The sequence below is a fragment of the Vipera ursinii genome, assembly GCF_947247035.1.
Source record: "Vipera ursinii genome assembly, chromosome: 10".
Lineage (NCBI taxonomy): Eukaryota > Metazoa > Chordata > Lepidosauria > Squamata > Viperidae > Vipera > Vipera ursinii.
Genome location: NC_139520.1, coordinates 5,089,740 through 5,110,959, shown reverse-complemented (window position 1 = coordinate 5,110,959; position 21,220 = coordinate 5,089,740). Strand labels below are relative to the sequence as shown.

The following is a 21,220-nucleotide window of genomic DNA, read 5'->3' as shown; positions in this document are numbered from 1 at the left end:
AGTGGGATGCAATAGGGGGAGGTTTGCTGGAACATGGGGGCTTCCAGGAACAGGCTGGGACTGGTTTAGTCCCATGTTTCTTACAGTCCTGCACAACCAGCCTGGAACAGAACACTAACAACTGGCACCTTGAGCTATATTTATCCAGACTGTGATCAAGAAGACATCTGCACTAATAAAATTTGCCTTTAATATACATAGCTTAAATTTCAATGTACTCTCATAAACTTTTTACACCATAGGAATTTTTCTTTTAAAAAAATATTTACATTGGAAAAAAGAGCCATACAAATATTGGAGGGAAACAGGTCAGTATCGTCTTTGAGCTGCCCAGAGGGATGAAGTCACCCAGGTCCACCCAAGAATTGCTTGTCTGAGTTTCCAGGGAGATCCTCCCACCAGCGTTTCCCACCCAAAGTCCTCCTGGCCGGGACGAGGTCAGATGCTGGAGCTGCTGGACTGGAGCTTCAGGCTGTTGGAAGTTGTGCACTGCATGGCATTCGACCTGCGAGACTGCAGCACTTTGGCCAAGTACCAAAGGAAGATGAAGAAGCCTGGAGAAAGAGAAGAAGATCAGAGATGTTGAGAAGCCCCTGGAAGGCAGCGAGGAATTCGGATGCGTGGAGGGAACTGCCGTGTAATGTGGTACCGTAGGAATAACCTTGAGGAACAGGAGGAAGAGCTGCAGCCATAGCAACAGATAGATAAAAGAAATCCAAGTCAAAGAATAGAAAAAAAATAATAGAGTTGGAAGGGAGCTTAGAGGTCTTCCAGTCCACCCCCCCTGCTCAAGCAGGTGTAAAAGGTAAACATAAAGGTTCCCCCGCACATGTGCGCTAGTCGTTTCTGACTCTAGGGGCCGGTGCTCATCTCCGTTTCAAAGCCGAAGAGCCAGCGCTTGTCCGAGGACGTCTCCGTGGTCATGTGGCCGGCACGACTAGACGCCAAAGGTTTCGAACTGCTAGGTTGGCAGAAGCTGGGATGAGTAACAGGCACTCACTCTGCTACACAGCACTCGGGATTCGACCCGCCAAACTGCCGACCTTCTGATCGACAAGCTCAGTGTCCTAACCCACTGAGCCACCGCATCCCTCTCAAGCAGGTGACCTTATATCATTCTGGATAAACGGCTGTCCAATCTTTTCTTGAAAACCTCCAGTGATGGAGCACCCACAACTTCTGGAGGCCGGCTGTTCCACTGATTCATTGTTCTCACTGTCAGGAAATTTCTCCTTAGTCCTAAGTTGCTTCTCTCCTTCATAAGTTCCCATCCATTGTTCCTCATCTTGCCTTCAGGTGCTTTGAAAAATAAGTTCACACACACACACACACACACATACACACACACACCACTCTTCTTTGTGGAAGACTATTGGAAGACAGCTATCAAGTCACCCCTAGCCCTTCTCTTCAGTAGACTAGGCAGGCCCAGTTCCTGCAACTGTCCTTCATAGGTTTTAACCTCTAGTCTGATAAGCATCCTTGTTGGTCTTCCCTGCACTCTTTCTAGGGTCTCGGCAGGGGTTGTTTTTTTTTGTATAGGTTTCTGAACTTTGGTTTCTCAGTCTGGTCTACCTTGAAAGGTTGACATGCAGCAGCGTTGAGGTTCTTATCACCATCAGATCTCTCTGCTTTTCAGGGCCAATGGTGTGGCAGGACTGGAATGTAAACAGCTGCCTTCCTGACAGCTTCAGCCCACAGAGCGAAGAAAAATCTGTCTTTCGAACTTCGCTGAAACACTGCTTATCCTGGGTTAACCAAGGATTCCGTTTCCTCTAACTCAGGGGTGTCAAACTCAATTTCATTGAGGGCCGCATGAGCATTGCGGTTGCCTTCAGGGGGCCGGGTGGGTATGGCCAGGGTGGGCGTAGCCTACTGGGTGGGCGTGGCTAGAGTGCGTATGGCCTACCGGGTGGGCGTGGCCAGTTCTACATCGTTCGCATCAAGGGTGCCTATGGGGGCCTGGGCAGGAGTGGGACAGATCTGAGGGTCTCTGGCAGGAGGAGGGTCTCTGGGCCAGGGCCAAGGCAGTGGGGGCCGTTCCCTCACTCTTTCCAGGATGGTTTCGTGGGCCACATGAAACCACTTCGTGGGCCGGATCCGGCCCCCGGGCCTTGTGTTTGACATGTCTGCTCTAGCTAATCGCTTTAGGGTTTCAGGATGGGCAGGACCAATGCATGAACAGATGGACCTTGAGCAAAAAGTGAGCAGAGACTCCTGTCCTGTTTCTGACACCCCCTCCTCTCGTCTTTTATCTTTGTTGTTTCTCCTGAAGCAATCAAGGAAGCCTGGAGACTAAAACATATGAAGAACGGCTGCGGGACTTGGGTTTGTCTAGTCTAAAGAAAAGAAGAAACAGGGGAGACGTGATAGCAGCGTTCCGGTATTTGAGGGGCTGCCACAAAGAAGAGGGGGTCAAATTATTCTCCATAACACCAGAGGGCAGGACAAGAAACAATGGCTGGAAACTGACCAAAGAGAGAAGCAACCTGGAATTAAGGAGAAGCTTCCTAACAGTGAGTACAATTAACCAGTGGAACAGCTTGAAAAGACCTTGATGATAGTGAAAAGTCAGACCACCAAAACCCTGAACCTCCCGTCGTCTTAGGGTCTGCTTCGCTTTCACCAGCTGAAGCTCAGGTGAAATTGAAAAGGTAGAGCCCTAGTCGGAATGCAACCCCCTATTGCAGGGGTAGGCAACCTCGGCTCTTTGATGACTCGTGGACTCCAACTCCCAGAATTCCTGAGTCAGCTGACTCAGGAATTCTGGGAGGTGGAGTCCACGAGTCATCAAAGAGCCGAGGTTTTCCTACCCCTGTCCTATTGCGTTGTGTAAAAATCCAGGGGACAAAAACTGGTACAAGTGCCAGATCTCAAGACTAAAGTAATTACTGACGTTGGAGAGAATGGATGATGGTGAGAAGTTAGACCACCAACCCCTTGATCATCCCACCCTCTTCGGATCTCCGTCACTTTGACAAGCTCAAATTGAATCGAAAGGATGAAGTCATAACCAAAAGGCAAGTCTCTTCTGCTGTGTGAAAACCCAGGGGGCAAAAACTGGCAGATTCCCAAGAGTAAGATGAGCAGGAATACTCACTGACCTTGGAGAGAGTTGATAATGGTGAAAAGGTAGACGGCCACCAACTTGAAGGTCCCAGAAGCAAACGCAAAGAAGACCAGCCCCCACGGGATGCCCAGGACACAGCTCAGGCCCAGGAGCATCACTGCATATTCCCATTGATGCTCGCGGTGTCTCAGCCGGAGAATCTCATACACCATGGTGGCCAGCATTATGCTGTTGAAGAAGAGCACCAGGCTTAAATAGCCCAAATTCAGGAAGTTGTGGATCTCCTGTTTGGTAATCCAACAGCTGGAGAAGAAGGGAAAAAAAACAGAAAAATAAGTCTAGGCCAGCGATGGCGAACCTTTTAGAGACCGAGTGCCCAAACTGCAACCCAAGTCCCACTTATGTGCTGGGTGGGCGTGGCCCATTGGGTGGGCGTGGCTGCGGTGGTAACGGTACACTGGGTGGGACTAAAAAGTTCAATCAATCAATTCCAACTTTGCGAGATCTTTGTTTTTCCCACAAGAAGTTGAAATTGATTGATGGAACCATTTATTTTTTTTGCACATGGTGGTGGAGGCCTAAAGCGAAAAGGTTTTATAAAACCCAGCTGAAGGCCTAGGACTGGGGCGATGCCACGCGTGCCCACAGAGAGGGCTCTGCGTGCCACCTGTGCCACGCGTGCCATAGGTTCGCCACCACGGGTCTAGGCACTAGCTAGAAGGCGCATGAAAACCGGAATATAAGCCTTCAAATAGGCTGGGAAATTTTGTTTAAGATGACACCGTCCCCAAAACCAGGAATTTCCAAGACACTCATCCGCTCACCTTTTGCAACCCTCCAGCGAACAAACTCAATGGGGAAGCCAGATTCACTTAACAACCATGTTACTCACTTAACAACTGCAGTGATTTGCTTAACAACTGGGTCAAGGAAAGTCGTAAAATGGGGCAAAACTCACTTAGCAAATGTCTCGGCAACAAACATTTTAGGCTCAATTATGGTTGTTAAGTCAAGGACTACCTATATGCGATTCACTTAACTGCAGTGATTCGCTTAACAGCAGGGCAAAAAAAAAGGTCATAAAACCAGGCATGACTCAATTAACCAGTGCCTAGCTTAACAATGGGAGTTCTAGTTCCAACGGCAGCCAGAAATCAAGGGCTACCTGCACTGTATCTCAGCTTCTTACAGCTGTTAAGGAGAAATGCACCTCTCTGAATGGACAGTAGGGGGCGCCCCTTTCTAAGCTCCAAGAACTTACATGGTTGAATTGGTGTATTTGTCAGCAGCCTCGTAGACCTTAAAAGAGCATGGTCCGTAGTGGGACTGATCGATCACAAAAATTAGACACACAATGAAGATGGGAAGACCTGCAGAGGAGAACAGTCCCCATCAGTGATTTTATTGTTGTTTTAAATGTATTTTAACCTATTGTTATAACTTGGGCATCTCGTTTAATTCTTTCTTAACTTTTGTATTTTTATATGTTTGCCCTGTTCACCGCCCTGGGTCCTTCGGGAGAAGGGTGGTATACAAATAAAATTATTATTATTATTATTATTATTATTATTATTATTATTATTATTATTATTATTATTATTATTATTATTATTATTATTATTACGGTATTATTATTATTATTATTATTATTATTATTATTATTATTATTATTATTATTATTATTATTATTATTCCATACTCTCTGCCCATATTGCTCACTCGGAAAATTTTCAGTTTTTCATTGATTTAAACTATTTCCATACTGTCCAGTATCTACTTCCCTCCTAGACCTCCCTCCAAAGTGAAACACCGAATAAAGCAACATCTGATTAAAAAGGACTCGGAGAATCTAAAAACTAGAGCCAAGTGAAATTTGCAGGATAATCTGAGAATCATGAAGGACACAGGAGTTGGAGAGCCGTGTTAGTCTAGCAAAAAAAAAAAATTAGCAGCTTTTCTGAGGAGCAAAATTGATTAAAGAGGCTTTTTGTTAAAAACACGGATTAAATGATGCCATTTAATCAAGCTCGTTCATAAAAACTGAGCGATTCATCCTGACAGTAATGGAAGAGATTTTTTTTTAAAAAGCATGGAATTTTCTTAAGAATACAAAGTCTACGAAAATTGAAAAATGTCTAATAGGTTACAATCAAATGCGGTACCCTCCTTATAAAGCCCGAGATGGTATGGTCCTTTCTTCCACTTCTGCGCCTACATACCAGGGCTTGTCTAAAGCCACTTCCTGAATTCACAGCAGAAGCTACGGTAGTCTACATTGAAGCTTTGCATCAATCTTTCGTGGTCGCCCCCACCTCCTTCCTCTCATGTCTGCTTCTTTTTCTAAAGAAAATCGCTCCCAGGTGACCAGATTCGCTCCCCCAAGCTTTCGCCACTCACCCCAGCCCACCAGGCAAAGTTTGAAGAGCAAGTGTTTGACATAGGAGTTGAAGACTTCAATCACCAGCCGGTAGAGACTGTAGCCCTCAATGGCCATCCAGGTCAAGCACGCAAGCAAGGCAAAGTGCAGGAACATGCCACCGGCTTTGCAAGCCGTGTCCCCTCCGGTAGGAGCCAGGGGCACCGCGATGAGGAAGCTCATGTCGAGGAGAAAGATGGCCCAGAGGAGGTTCATGTGGACATAGACAATGTGGTCCCTCTGCTTTTTCCTGTGAAGAAGAGCGAGCATCATACTTCTCTCCTTGATTGAGGCTCCAAGCTGCAGTCATGAAAAGTCGCACAACCTGTGGTGGGGAAGGGTTTGATCCCCGAGGCCTGGTGCTAGCCTGCCTCTGTCAGAGCTGCCATCCTTTGCTCACCTCTATGCTTCAGTTGGCTGCCGGTCTGCTATATTATATTATTGGGGGTGAGGGCTGGGGGAAGGGGAAATTAGGGAAGGGACGTCAAGCAAGACATGGGAAACCCAAAGGGATAGTTGTGCCATCTGCAGATATCTCAAGATCATCGTCCTGGAAATGGAACGCAGCACCTATCCATCTACCAACCACGACAGGAACCGTTACCAAAACATCTTCTCTAACTGTGACTGGATAATGGGGAGTTAAGGAGGGGGGGTAGCTTGGGGAAGCTAAGATCGGGATTTTTGTGCTCAAATTTCAGTTCTGGCTTTGCATTAGTAAAAGAAACCTTTTTACTACAAACGGAGTTGAGAGTAGTTCTTTCCTTAAAGGATCAAGTTTGGACCAGGTCTGACAGCCTCCCTCCCTCCAGATGTTCTGCAGGCCGTTCTCACAGTCCGCTGCTGTTGGCCGTTCTGGTTGAGGCTCATGGAAACTGAAGTCCAAAGGACTGGACAGCCACAGGTCATTGACCTCTGCCCATCTCAGAAAAGATATTTCCTTCAAATGCACACAGACTCCCACCCCCACCCCCAGACCTCTGTCCGTGGTGTCCCCCTCCCGTTGATACTGTAGACGAATGCCCCACTCCACACAACCTACTTGGAACAAAGGAAAAAGAAGATGGTGAAGAACGAAGCTAGAGCCGAAATGACGCAGCCAACGTAAGTCACAATAGTCAGGTATTCATAGTGGATGTGGTCTATATCTGGAGAGGATACCTGCAGAAGAAAGAAAGGAAATGGTTTAGGAAGCACAAGAGGGGAGACAAGACCGCAGATCTCCACCAGACTGTGTCCCATTACAACTCGATCAGTGGCCAAGTTCCTTGGGGTTGTCAGTTGTTGCAGATCTTCTGCAACATCTGGAAGGCCCCCCCCCCATTTTTTTCCCGACCTGCTCTGCAAGATACTCACCATGAGCACCGCAAAGAAGGTGAGGTGGTCACAAAGGCAGGTGGTCTGAGATTCCTCTTGTACCACTTCACAGCCTGATGTGTTCCACTTGCCAGGGTGGCTGGCTAAAATCGAAAAGAGCATTGCAGCAACGATTCGCCTTCTTGTGTCCATGTGGGGATTCCAGACTAATTCCCCGCCTGACTCCTCCCCCTCTCCTGGCCAGTGTCTCTCCAACACCCCCCTGGGCTTCATGCCCAGGTCAGGACTAGAACTCACAATATCCTCAGGGTTTTTTTTTTAATCTCCACTATTACACCAAACTGGCTCTCCAGATATCGGATTATTTAGCTTCTAATCTTTGTTAACCACAGCTGCATTTTCCACAAGTGGACAAATGCAGAAATCACTGGAGGAGAAACCCAGAGTTGTCTTTCAAAACTTCACTTTTACACCCCAACTCCTTTAGATACTTACCCGTGGAGCTCACGTCCCAGAAGACACATATGGGAGTCAAATTCCTCTGAAATAAAACCAAAATTCAAATAGTGAACATCGCGCACGGCACAAGGAAAATATCCACAGGGAAATGAGATTATTTACCTCTTTTTTTCTGGCTCAAAAACAGTAACCGCAGGAGGGACCTTGGAGTCCTAGTGGATGATCACTTAAATATAAGCCAGCCGTGTGTGGCAGCAGCCAAAAAAGCTAATACAATCCTGGGTTGCATAAAGAGAGGCATAGAATCAAGATCACACGAAGTATTAGTACTGCTTTATAAAACCCTAGTGAGGCCACACCTGGAATACTGCAGCCAGTTTTGGTCACCATATTGCAAAAAAGATGTTGAGAACTTGGAAAAAGGGAAGAGAAGAGCAACTAAATTGATTAAAGGCCTGGAGACTGAAACATACAAAAAATGGTTGCAGGATTTGGGAGATAAAAAGGACTAGGGGTGACATGATAACGGTATTCCAGTATTTGAGGAGCTGCCACAAAGAAGAGGGGCTCAACTTATTTTCCAAAGCACCTGAAGGCAGGACAAGAAACAATGGATGGAAACAAATCAAGGAGAGAAGCAACCTGGAACTAAGGAGAAATTTCCCGACAGTGAGAACAATTAACTAGTGCAGGGGTAGGCAACCTTGGCTCTTTCATGACTCGTGGACTTCAACTTCCAGAATTCCTGAGCCAGCCATGCAGAGGGGAAAGGGAGAGGTTTCCAAGCTGAGCCATGCTGGCTCAGGAATTCTGGGAGTTGAAGTCCACGAGTCATGAAAGAGCCAAGGTTGCCTACCCCTGAACTAGTGGAACAGCTTGCCTTCAGAAGTTGTGGGTGATCCATCACTGGAGGTTTTTAAGGAGATTGGACAAACACTTGTCTGGAATGGTATGAAGTCTCCTGCCTGAGCAGTTGGACTAGCTCAGGGGTAGGCAACCTCGGCTCTTTTATGACTCATGGACTTCAACTCCCAGCCAGCACAGCTGACTCAGGAATTCTGGGAGTTGAAGTCCATGAGTCATAAAAGAGCCGAGGTCGCCTACCCCTGGACTAGCTAGAAGACCTTCCAAGTCCTTTTCGGATCTATTCTGATTGATTGACAGCTGCTGCTTTGAAAACAAAATCGTCTTGTTTAAACTTCAGAAATTAAAGCAGTTGAAGAAAAAATTGAAAGAAACCAAAGCATCTTCAGAAAAGAAAGAAATCGGTTATTTCGGATTACAGAGCAACATCCCACGTTTTTCTAGCTTAGCTGCTGATTGATTGTTGCTTATTAGAAAAATCTTCTGCTTATAACCACATATTTGCATGCTATTTCCCTAGGAGGGATGCGCTGTTTTATTTTTGAGCTGAATCACTTGTAAGTGTACAAAGGAACCAAGTTTCCAAAGGCTGAACAAATCGAAAGAATAGTCGTCTTTCGATTTCCATTGTGTTGCAAACAAAATACTAGAATATACTGGTGGAGAAAATACGCTAAGAGCCTTGGTGGCGCAGTGGGCTAACGCCTCCTTAAGTAACACCAGCTGCCTGCAATTAGCGCAGGTTCGAGTCCCACCAGGCTCAAGGTTGACTCAGCCTTCCATCCTTCCCAGGTAGGTAAAATGAGGACCCAGATTGTTGGAGGCAATTAAGCTGACTTTGTAATAATGCCGCTTGGGGGGGGTGTGAAAGCCCTAATAAGCAGGCATATACATAGAATGAAGACTACTGCTAAGCTTGTAAGCCGCCCTGAGTCTTTGGAGAAGGGCGGGATATAAATGGAATTAAAATTAAAAAAAAAAGTTCCAGGTGCAATTCTACAGCACACCATTGTGTAAGAAGTGCTTTCTATGATTTTGGGGCTGAAGGCCAGGGATTAATTAGTCAAGCAACTCCACCCGTAGGCAGGAAAACAAAGTTCTGCTTTTGTGTTTCTGAACTGAACATTTTGTATTGAATCATAGAATCATGGAAGGGACCTTGGAGGTCTTCTAGTCCAACCCCTTGCTCAAACAGGAGACCCTATTATCATCCCAGACAAATGGCTGTCCAATCTTTTTTAAAAAAAAAAAAACCAAACACCTGTAGCAACGCAGCACCCACAACTGTGGGAGGCAAGCAGGAAATTTCTCCTTAATTTCTAGATTGGCTCTCTCTTTAATAGCTTTCCACCAATTACTTCCTGTCCTCAGATGCTTTGTAGAATAGGTTGACCCCTTGTTCTCTGGGACAGCCCTTCATGTACTGGAAGATGGCTATCACGTCCCTCCGGATTCTTCTCTTCAAAGGCTAGAAATATCTAGTTCTCTCAACTATCCACCCTATGATTTATCCTCCAGACCCCTTTTCGTTGCTTTTCTCTGGACCATTTCCAGAGTCTCAGCATCTTTTGTTGTTGTTGTTTTTTAACGAAACAATGCTTTACTGCATTATTATCCCAAGTGCGGTGTCGTTTCTCTTAAAGAAAATTTTGAAATATCACATCAGATTCGGTTGGCCTTTCATTATTTTAGGAGCACGACGGCTCTAGCAGTTAAAGCTGGTCAGCTGGAAAGCCCAGGTTTGAGACCTGAGCGCCGTGTGATCGTGTGAGCTCCTGTTCTTTGCTCCAGCTCCTGCCCACCTAGCAGTTCGAAAGCATGCAAAGGTGAGTAGATAAATAGGTACCACTTCGGTGGGAAGTTAACAGCGTTCTGGGCGCCTCAGAGTACGGTCTTGCCGGCCAAATGACCACAAAAGTGTCTTCGGACAATTCTGGCTCCCTCAGCTAAGAAACGATGAGCCCCACCCCCTAGAATCGGACACGACTGGACTAGGGAAACTTGGATTAATTTGGAGAGCTTTTTTTTTTTTGCATTGTTAGCAAGCTGCCAATATTCAGGCGCGGTTTCTGAGTTAGGGGAGTAGAACCTATATCTGTTAACATAATGCCTGTGAATATAATCCCTGTTCCCTAGTGGTCTCAACATCTTTTTTATTTTTGTATGATGGTGACCAAAACTGGACGCACTATTCCAAGTGTGGCCTTACCAATGCAATACAGAGCAGCACTGTTGGTTCAGTAATCTTGATGCTATCCCACTGCCCAGGCAGTGGTGGGATTCAAATACGTGAACAATCGGTCCTCTGTGTAGATGCCACTTCTGGAAGTCCATTCTGGGCCTGGGCAACAAAAAATTAGCTACCGGTTCTGCCGAAGTGGTGCGAACCAGCTGAATCCCACCAAGCCCAGGACTGCAATTGGGTTTCTTGGAAGCTGTAGCACACAGCTGGCTCATAAGTCTACCAGGTCACCTAGATCCCTCTCACAACCGTGACTCCCACTGAAGTCCCACTAGGAAAAAAAAATCATTTTAGGAGCAAGGCTCATTCACACATTCACTGGGTATCATGAAGATCTGTATCCACTTCCTTCGTGAATGTGTTGGGTTACCAGCCCCGTATAAAGATTAAGAAGTGGAGAAACCTTGCTTGACAGAAGTAAGTGTCTCACGGAGTGATCTTTGGCTTAGTCTGTCCTACCACTAGGTTCTCAGGAGTTGCTCAGCTCAAGGCAGCTCATAAAAAGTCTTGATGGAGATTCTCTTACGCCCCACCAGGGAGAAGATATTTCAGACCTACCGGGAGGAGATGGTGCCAAAAGGTAATAGAGACACGTTCTTCTTTGGGCAACCCATGGACAGGCATGTTGCCCACTGAGATGCCAATCACATTTCCACCAAGGAGTGAGTTGGAATCATTATCCTGCCAGACAGGAAGTTTGAAAACTAAACATACATAGATACATACCGGTACATAGATACATACATACGTACAGTTGATTTCAACTGCACATCTCAGAATTAATTCGGGACACAAATATGTTCCACAAAGACATATTTTCACACATGCACTTTGTCACAATCGATGGGCACTAGGTGTTCTACACTTTCTTCCCAGGCAATATTCAAGCCCACAATTTTGTTATTCGGCAGAAATTTGCTTGACACTCAGGCTGGGAAGCTTCGCCTCTTCTAATCTGCAATATGGTTCTGATCCACAGAGATTTTGTCTTTACTACACTAGTAACGGTTGCTATTGCTTTTTGTTTTGGTCTGTCTCTTTCTTTTTTGCGTTTGTCCCATATGATGGGGAAAACAATAGAAGCAAACATTATTGCCAAAAAAAAAAATCACGGCCAGCTCTTTTTATGGCTTAGGATGCCAAGCCCAATTCAATTTATTTTGCAAAAATCAGAGAATGCAGTCGGCCACTTTTGTAGCTAGATTAAATGCGTTATATGAGTGCTACTACAATGTTGTTGGAGAATAGATTAGAATACAGGTAGTCCTCGACTTATGAGCACAATTGGGCCCAAAATTTATGTTGCTAAGTGAAACATTTGTTAAGTGAATTTTGGCCCATTTTATAACCTTTCTAGATGCAAGTTGTTGAGTGAATCACTGCCGTTGTTAAGATGGTTGCTAAGTGAATCTGGCTTCCCCATGGACTTGGCTTGTCAGAAGGTCACAAAAAGGGATCACGGCAACTGTCATAAATGTGAATCAGTTGTTAAGCATCCAAATGTAAATCACCTGACCCTGGAGATGCTACAATGGTTGAAAGTGTGAAAAATGGTCATGCCACTTTTTTCAGTGCTGTTGTAACTTTGAACGGTCACTAAGCAAAGTGTTGTAAGTCAAGGACTACCTGAACTTCTTTTCAACCTTGGCATTTTTAAGATACTGAAGGTGGACTTCAACTACCAGATTTCCTCAGCCAGTATATAGGTTTGCTTATTTTGGATTGGATTGGATTGCATTGCATTGCATTGCATTGGACTGCATTGGATTGGACTGGATTGGACAACTGGACTGGACTGGACTGCATTGGATTGGACTGGACTCGACTGGACTGGATTGGACTGGACTGGACTGGACTGGACTGCATTGGATTGGATTGGATTGGACTGGACTGGACTGGACTGGACTGGAGTGGATTGGACTGGACTGGACTGGACTGGATTGGATTGGACTGGACTGGACTGGACTGGATTGGATTGGATTGGATTGGATTGGACTGGACTGGACTGGACTGGACTGGAGTGGACTGGACTGGATTGGATTGGACTGGACTGGAGTGGACTGGACTGGAGTGGATTGGACTGGATTGGACGACTGGACTGGACTGGATTGGACTGGATTGCATGACTGGACTGGACTGGATTGGACTGGACTAGACCAGACTGGACTGGATTGGATTGAACTGGGCTGGGCTGGGCTGGGCTGGGTTGGATTGGAGTGCCAGCCACCTTGTCTAGATGCCAGACGCTGAATCAGATGACTGCAAGGACAGCGTGATGGTCCTAATTACAAGGACTGGTCACATGTCACATTTTGCAGTGTCATTGTCACTTCTAATTGTCATTAAACCAACGGTTGTAAACCGAGGACCATGTGTACAGTATTTGAATAACTAAGCTCCATTCCTTATAGCCCACCATATAGTATATGCACACCAAGGGGTTAGACCCTTGTGACCTGGGAAGCTAAGCTGGGTCAGCTCTGCTTCAAATTTGGATGGGAAACAGCCAAGGAGTCTCAGAATTCCAGGGTAAACTGGGAACTCGGGAAAAAACAAAAACATTACGAAAGAAATCCCAAAGGTGCTTTTTCAGGAGGCACCTGGACTTTCTGGTTTTTCCTTCGAAGACGTTTCGCTTCTCATCCAAGAAGCTTCTCATCCAAGAAGCGAAACGTCTTTGAAGGAAAACAAGGAAGTCCAGTTGCCTCCTGAAAAAGCACCTTTGGGACAACGATGACCTGGAGGACTGAGAACCTCCGTAGACGTTGCAGCAACAAACCGTTTCTGTCTTGTTACGAAGAAAACTGCCAACCCATTCAGGCACTGAGCAAAACCCGAAGAAGATTTTACCTTCCTGAGCAAACGCATCTCAAACTGGGGCTCTTGCACAGCTGTTGGCTTTGCAAGAAGAGCTTTCCTAGGAGCCCAACTTTGCTGAGGCAAGCGGAAAAGCCACTTGGTTTCATAGAATATCTGAGACGTGAAAAAAAGAACACCACACGACCCCAAAGCAAGCAGATTCCAGCATGCACAGCTAACTTTTCAGATATGTGGAGAGATTCCGAAACCTAGTGAGGAAATGCGTGTTTTCTCTGGTTTTAGACTGAAACACTTTGCATCGTCTCTACGCAGATGTTTGCTTCTGTTTGATGCACAAAAGTTGGGGCTGACTTGAAGGAACCTTCAACTTTAAAGCAGGCGGGGTGGGGGGGGAGCCTTGAACATCTACTCTGAACTTGCTTTGAACATCTGATGCTCTTGGCACAGCAATGCAGACAAAATAGATTCATGTCCCGAGTCCCAATGAAATTCTTTGTTTTTTAAATATGCGAACAAATCAGCGCCAAGGGCACCAAAACGGTCCTTCCCATCACTACCTGGAACAGGGTCTCACTTGTGGCAGACAACACCACAACCTTCGTCTCCTCACTCTTGAAGCCACCTCTGGTTTTCTCAAACACTTTTTTTGGCAGGTTAACTTGGAACTTATGGACGACTTTGTTCTCCTGCGGGCAGAAAACGAGCGCATCTTTACAAATCAAGAAGTGGGGGTCCTCATTCATAGAGCAGAGAATCCATAATGGCTCCCAACGTCTTTATTAAGAGACGCAGGAGAGTTTTTTAAAAGGCAGCTATTCACGAGACACAGATGGCAAATGACAAATAACCACGGAAATGCATTTCAGGTTTTCTTGCAGAGATGCTCTTTTGTTTGCCAGCTGATGACAAAAAGCAGGCGACAGGAAGAGAGAAGATGGAGCAAAGTGGAACTTGACAGACAGCATTTTGAGGCTCAACTCACCTTCAGGGTAACCCCAATGGGCAGGTTTTCAGGAATCTGGAGTGGGACTTTCTGGATATTTGCGTGCATTATTCTCCCCTCAAAAGTCTTGTGGTCTCCTGGGAATTCCAGTTCGTTCAGCTTTGACTCCAGTTGCTGCAGGAACCTGTTGAGGATGGGAGAAATGGATGTAGCTGGAAATACTACACCGGGCCATTATTTATCTGGGCTAACTGAGAAGGATGGATCCAGCTGTTGTAATCCATAAACCACAGCTTAGCCTTCTGTGGGAATCTGGCTATCATTGCTTCAACCATCCATGATTCAGGCAAGCAGTAATTAAACACAATGTGTAAATCACAGCTTGTTTGGTCCTCAAAACTGTGCAAGAATTTGCTCTCAATCCATTTCTGAATGTTGCCTCCCAGATCCACTTTACACAATTTAAGGAACTAGATTTGAAGGCATAAATTAGTTTTACTGGATTTTTTTTAAAAAAGAGAGCTCTTTTTGAACAGATACCTGTGGACTCAAAGAACTGGACTCAAGGATTGCACTTGCCATTTCTCCAACACAATCATTTTGTGTTGCACTTACCATTTCTCCAATGCAATCATTTTGTCTCATTACACATCCACACACACATCCACCGTGTCCAGATGGCATTTAGAACACCCTCCAAATGATAAGTACACATCATCCTCAATTTACGACTATTCGCTGAACAGCTTTTCAAAGTTACCGCAGCCTCGAAAAAAGGGACTCATGATCTGTACTCACACAATTGTTGCACTAACCCCAGCCCCAGTCACACAATCACAGTTTGGGCACTTGGGAACTGGCTCACATTTACAACCAGTGGCAGCATCTCACAGTCCCAGGATTATAATTTGCAATCTTTTTTGTTTTTGTTTTGCAAATTTCTGGCAAAAATACAGCCGAACCACTATTTTATTTTTTTTATTTTATTTTTTTTAATTTTAATTCCATTTATATCCCGCCCTTCTCCGAAGACTCAGGGCGGCTTACAAGCTTAGCAGTAAGATCAGGTCCGACTTGACTTGTGACCTCAATGACTTTACAACAGAAATTCTGATCCCAATTGTGGTCCTAAGGCAAGGACTACCTGTAGGTGCTAATCTGAAAAGTTGGAAGATTCCAGATCCTAAGGCACATACAAGACTTATGCAAAGAGCATCTCTAATCACTTGCACAACCGGACTTGTGCAAGACTTGTGCAAAGAGCACCTGCCACACCACCCTGCTCCATCTCCATCTCCTTTTCGCAGCCAACAAACAATGCCTCCTTTATTAATATGAATTAATAGGAACGCAGATTGGCTGCCAAATACTCACAAAAATGGATCTGTATCACTGCTAGGATGGGTTTCCAAGCTCTTCAGTTTTAATTCTGCTTCCGCAAATTCTTCTTTCATGCTGCTGGTTTGAACCGACGTTTTCTTCTGGTCTCTGTTCCCAAAATCTATGGAGCAAAGCAGAGTAAAATAAAAGGGCCTCACTGGTTGGCTGTTCCTGGGGAAAACCCTCCAGGGCCAAATGGCCATAGGAAAACTCGCCACGGTCAATTTGCCGGAGGACAACTCGCCCCAGGACAACAATTCAACAAATTTATTCTATTATTTAAAATAATTTTTTTAAATAATTTTTTTTTTCATTCACGTTTTCATTTTGTCCCTCCTTTGGCATCCTTTCTCTAATGGCTTTATTTCACCGTTTCTTCAATGTTATGCAACTTTTCTCCGGCGGCAACCTGTCCCATGGCGCACTGTCCTGTGGCATGTGGGCTGTGCTGAGCTGGCCATGGGGAGCTGGCCATTGCAAACTGGCAGCAGTGAGTTGGCCGTGGCGAGTTCCTGCTAGGTGGCATTCGAGTTTTCCGATGCCACGTTCATTTTGTGAAATGGTAGGGAATGGCATTGGCAAATTAAAAAAAGAAATCAGTGTCTTATGATTGTAGCCATTGGTGTGTGTTTTTTAAATAATGGTTTTAATTCCCAGGGTTGCACTTTGCAGTGTCTGATAAAATATTTAACCCTGACTATGACTAGGGAAAAGGGACGCGGTGGCTCAGTGGGTTAGGACGCTGAGCTTGTCGATCAGAAGGTCGGCAGTTTGGCGGGTCGAATCCCGAGTGCCGCGTAACAGAGTGAGCGCCTGTTACTCGTCCCAGCTTCTGCCAACCTAGCAGTTCGAAAGCACGTAAAAAATGCAAGTAGAAAAATAGGGACCACTACGGTGGGAAGGTAACAGCGTTCCGTGCGCCTTTGGCGTCTAGTCATGCCGGCCACATGACCACGGAGATGTCCTCGGACAAGCGCTGGCTCTTCGGCTTTGAAACGGAGATGAGCACCGGCCCCTAGAGTCGGAAACGACTAGCACACATGTGCGGGGGAACCTTTACCTTTACCTTTACCTATGACTAGGGCAGAATAAACGGTGCAAACGTTCGAGATTTTATGCCATTTTGATAATTTGTCCCAATCTGTTTCTCTGTAGGTAGGAAAGGCTAAGCAATTTATTATTCTTTTTTTAATATTGTGAGCCCCCCAGAGCGACTACTGTGAGATGGGCAAGCAAGCAAGCTCCAGGAGCTGCATTCACACAACCTACTAAACACAAGAAATTAAATGGGCTTATTTTTACCTGTGAAAATTATATATTTTTCTATAGCCAAGCTCAGGTGGTCCTTGACTTACAAGCACAACTGAGCCCTAAATTGCCATTGCTAAGGGAGACGGTCGTTAAGTGAGCTTTGCCCCATTTTACGACTCTTCTTGCCAATTAGTTACGTGAATCACTGCAGTGATTAAGTTAGTAACACGGTTGTTAAGTGAATCCGGCTTCCCCATTGACTTCGTTTGTCAGAAGGTCGCAAAAGGGGATCACAGGGCCCTGGGACGTGGTCACAAATAAAGGACAGTTGCCAAGGATCCAAATGTTGATCAGGTGACCAGGGGGATGGCTGCAACGGTCGTTAAGTGTGAAAAAGGGTCCCAAGTCACTTTTTTCAGCGCCGTTGTAACTGTGAGTGGTCACTAAGCGAACTGTTGTAACTCAAGGACTGCAGCGCAATCCAACCGGGAATGCAAACATTCATGCTGTCTTTCCCTTTCCATCCCCTTCTGATGCAACTCACCCAAGACGAACTGGCATCCCGTCGCGCTCGGAAAGGAGCGGCTGACAGAGCCGTTGTTGAAGGCGTAGGAGACGTTACTGAGTGAATCGGGCCCATTTTCTCTCACTTTGCAGATGGCGTTTAGAGAGGAGAACGGATAATTAGCTTGGTTACTCAGCTGGTAAGTATGGCTGATTCCATAGGTGAGATTGAACACACGGTCATCCTGAAACCAGTAAACGCAAAAGCGATACGGACCCAGAAGTGTAGGCAAGGCCCAGGACTGCTGAGATCCCGGTGGGAATGGGGCGCTTATATTAAGTCCGTCAGCCCCATTGGAAATAGTGATGGTATCTGGCTGGATTTCGTAACGGATGTGGCCTTCGACCGTTTGCCTCCGGTCAGCACAGAAGCGGAAGTCCTCCTTGTAGCTGCTGACCTCATGCACACCTACACCACACACCCCCAAAAAAGAAAAGCAAAGATTTAGGATCGGAGGGAATTACCCAAAGATCTGCAAGTTGTTTGCAGTTAATGCTACGAAAACAGAGAAGCGTTCGTTCCAGAAAAGCCGGGAAAAATACTCAGGAAAATTCCACAGATAGTCCTTGACTTACAACCATTTCTTCAAAGTTACAATGGCACTGGAAAAAACGTTATTTACACCTGGTCATTGCACTTACAACTATCTGAGCATCTGCATGGTCAAAGGATCAAAATCTGGAGACTTGGCCACCGGCATGAATTTACAATGTCCCAGGGTCACGTGATCGCCATTCCCAGACATGAGGTCAATAGGAGAAGGTTGATTCATTTAACAGCCGTATGAGACCCCTAACAACTGCAGTGATTTGCTTAGCAACTGTGGCCAAAAAGGTAGTAGTAACATTGGGCATGACGCCTTGCTTAGGAACAGAAGTTCTGGTCCCCATTGAGGTTGTAAGTCAAGGAGTACCCTGTATAAGGCATCCATTAGGCCAGGGGTCTTCAAACTGGGCCCATTTACGACTTGTGGACTTTAACTTCCAGAATTCCTCAGCCAGGCAGGTACAATAAGCCTATATCAGGGGTCTTCAAACTGGGCCCTTTTATGACTTGTGGACTTCAACTCCCAGAATTCCGTGTGCCTGGCTGAGGAATTCTGGGAGTTGAAGTCCACAAGTCATAAAAGGGCCCAGTTTGAAGACCCCTGATATAGGCTTATTGTATGCTAAAGGCCTAGTGGTTGAAGATGCTTGCCTTCCGTTTGGAAGGTTGATAGTTCAATCCTAGGTAAGTAGCAGATGTTTCTCTCTTCAGGCATCGTAATCTCCTACCTCATTTCTTCAATGGTGAATTTATCATGATATACACTTTTCTTGCCAAACCTGCCCCCCACCAGTTCCCTTGGAGTACAAGTCTCACCTTGTATGGTTAATGGCTTTGCTGGTGGTGGGTGAAGGAATTGAACTAATAGTGGGAAAATGTCTGTGGGAGATGACCAAGGAAAAAATATCTGCTGGGAATGGCATCAGGAAAGGCATCCGGACAGTAAATGCTCAGCTCCATCCAGTCACTCCAGCCCTGAACTAAGGGATTACAGGGTTGCAAAAAGGGAGCTTTTCATTGCACACTAAAGTTCTCTACAAGAATCTGAACTACTAATGGTCAAAGCAAATTAGTGGTAGCTAAGAATCAATGGAATTCAAGGAGGGCTGAACTCTTGTGGGCACAAAGAGACTCAGGACTGATGACATGTTTGACCCCTCCCTCGGGCTCAGCCTGGTCATCTCCTACAGATATTTTCCCACTATTAGTTCAGTTCCTTCACCCACCACCAGCAAAGCCATTAACCATACAAGGTGGGACTTGTAGTCCAAGGGAACTGGGGGGGCGGGGCAGGTTTGGCAAGAAGAGTGTCTATCATGATAAATTCACTATTGAAGAAACAAGGTAGGAGATTCCGATTCTCCATGAATGGAGAAAATAAAATTAAGAGTGTTTATGTTACCTTGGAGCTGGAAAAAGACAGAAAGAAGATAGAAGAGCATCCTGAGAGATCTGGTCTTGGGATCTAGCAGAGGCTTAATACGTGGCAACTGTGATTTTCTGAGAGACACTCTTCTGGAAAATGTGGGTCTTCTGGAAGCATCTGCAATCCTAGAATTAAAATCCCATCACGGCGTTTCTGCAAAAGAATTGTGGAAAATGGAAGATCTTGTCAATTATGTTTTTTTTTTAAACTGGGTCATCCACGGGATGCTGCAAATGGTCATCAAAGCAGCTGTGTCGTCGAGTGCTCCAAGTGGTGTCACGTGATCACAAGGGGGTGAATCATCGGCATTTCCAATCTGGGTCAAAAGTTTCTTTTTTGGGGTCATTCGTAATTTTGAACTGCGACTAGGAGAACGGTTATGAGTCAAGAACCACCTGTATATTGATCTTTTATTTTTGCCAAGAACTTGAGTAGGTAAGGTTACATTTCACAAACTCCAATTCATGACTTACTTTTTCTGTGGGGGGAAGATCTGGCAAAACCTGGGGGTGGAATGAAAAGGGGGAATTAGCCTAGAATCTTTACATAGCCACAAGCAAACTAGCTCCAACACCCCTTAAGTGGCCCTTATCCCAAAGGTGCCTTTTCACGAGGCAACTGGACTTTCCCCCCCCCCTCTCTGAAGACATTTTGCCTCTCATCCAAGAAGCTTCTTCAGTTTTTCTTCAATGAAGAAGCTTCTTGGATGAGAAGTGAAACATCTTTGAAGGAAAAGCAAGAAAGTCCAGTGGCCTCCTGAAAAAGCACCTTTGGGACAGGTAGGACCTGGATGACTGAGCATCTCCAAGACATTGGCCCTTATTGAACCAGGTGTCCACTGTTAGTGGAGAAGATTCCCGGGCTTTAGCAATAAATCAGCCTAATTGAAACTTCATGTGTGGACCTGGTCTTCGCGCTTGACATCTTCTCTTTTTTTTCTGGATTAAAATCTGAAGCTCATTTCAAAACAAAATAATATGTTCCAGACCACTTCCAAATAAGGCTGCTTAGCTGCTGTTCGCCGCAGCACAGACTAAATTGTAGCCAGCAGCCCAGCCCAGCCTTACCCACCAGCGTTCTCCTTCTCTCAATGGCATCGCCATCTAAATGTGGGCCAAAAGAGGTAGCCATCAATGCCAAGGACTCGGCACATACACCTGCATCAAACCTGCATCGTAATTCTTGCAACAGAATGAGCTGGAGACCCTCCCACATGTTTGTTTGTTTTTTAAGGCAAGGAAGCAAGCGGTAGGTAATCTTCCGTGCCCGGCATCTGATGTGTGGCAAGAGATTAACGCAAACCGCAGGGGTTATTTTTTTCAAGAGCTCAAACGCCAAAGGACAATTTCCCCATTTGGGGGCCTTGAGTCAGTCAGGCACAGGAATGACCACCCTGGTCCAGATGAAGTTGCCTCGTCTAAGCAGAAACAGACAAAGGAATCGTTTCCAGTCATTGTTCTTCATTTTTCTCTCCTTTCGCAGCTAGGCAGGGAAGGTTTCCCACTAAGCACAACAGAATCCTTCTGAAGCAGCTCAATTTGGAGACAGTTAAAATCTCAAATGAACCAGGAGAAAGACAGCAGCCAGACAGAGGTCATGGGCAAAGTGGCTTTCATTTGGTTTTGGGTGAGAAAAAAGAAGCAAACAAAAAAATGGAATTTCCAGCCCTGAAGTGAGGAGTTTCGCTCCATTTCTCCCCCCCCCCCCATATATCTTGGTAGGGCAAATTGTGCATTCATCCTGATCCACAATTCTGTTTGCTGGGCAGAGAAGCAGGAATAGTCTAGCATAAGGCTAGAAACCAGGAGACTGTGAATTCTAGTCCTGCCTTAGGCATGAAAGACGGCTGGGAAACTTTGGGCCAATCACCAGGAGACTGGGAGTTCCGCCTTAGACATGAAAACCAACTGGGAGATTTGGG

At 45.7% G+C, this 21,220-nt stretch overlaps 1 protein-coding gene across 1 annotated transcript; it reads right to left on the bottom strand.

Annotated features, from left to right (window-relative positions):
* Window positions 1–168: 168 nt before the first annotated feature.
* Window positions 169–19,802, bottom strand: LOC310645166 (adhesion G-protein coupled receptor G1-like). The gene is made up of 14 exons (XM_083370680.1): window positions 19,773–19,802; window positions 19,276–19,452; window positions 17,307–17,735; window positions 15,506–15,632; window positions 14,171–14,315; window positions 13,746–13,874; window positions 10,927–11,049; window positions 7,299–7,344; window positions 6,843–6,946; window positions 6,529–6,647; window positions 5,468–5,736; window positions 4,332–4,440; window positions 3,105–3,373; window positions 169–554 (listed from the first exon to the last, which is right to left on the bottom strand). Exons 2-14 carry the CDS (start codon window positions 19,313–19,315, stop codon window positions 439–441), a joined length of 2,025 nt encoding a protein of 674 aa, XP_083226806.1. The 5' UTR covers window positions 19,316–19,452; window positions 19,773–19,802; the 3' UTR covers window positions 169–438.
* Window positions 19,803–21,220: the final 1,418 nt, after the last annotated feature.

Bases quoted from the DNA above. Each gene is read 5' to 3' on its own strand.
- LOC310645166 (XM_083370680.1), bottom strand. From the start codon at position 19,315: ATGCTCTTCTATCTTCTTTCTGTCTTTTTCCAGCTCCAAG. The intron at 3,374-4,331 runs GTAAGTTCTTGG...CTTCTTCTCCAG, and splicing joins AAATACACCAATTCAACCAT to CTGTTGGATTACCAAACAGG. The intron at 555-3,104 runs GTCAGTGAGTAT...CTCTTTCTCCAG, and splicing joins CATTATCAACTCTCTCCAAG to GCTTCTTCATCTTCCTTTGG.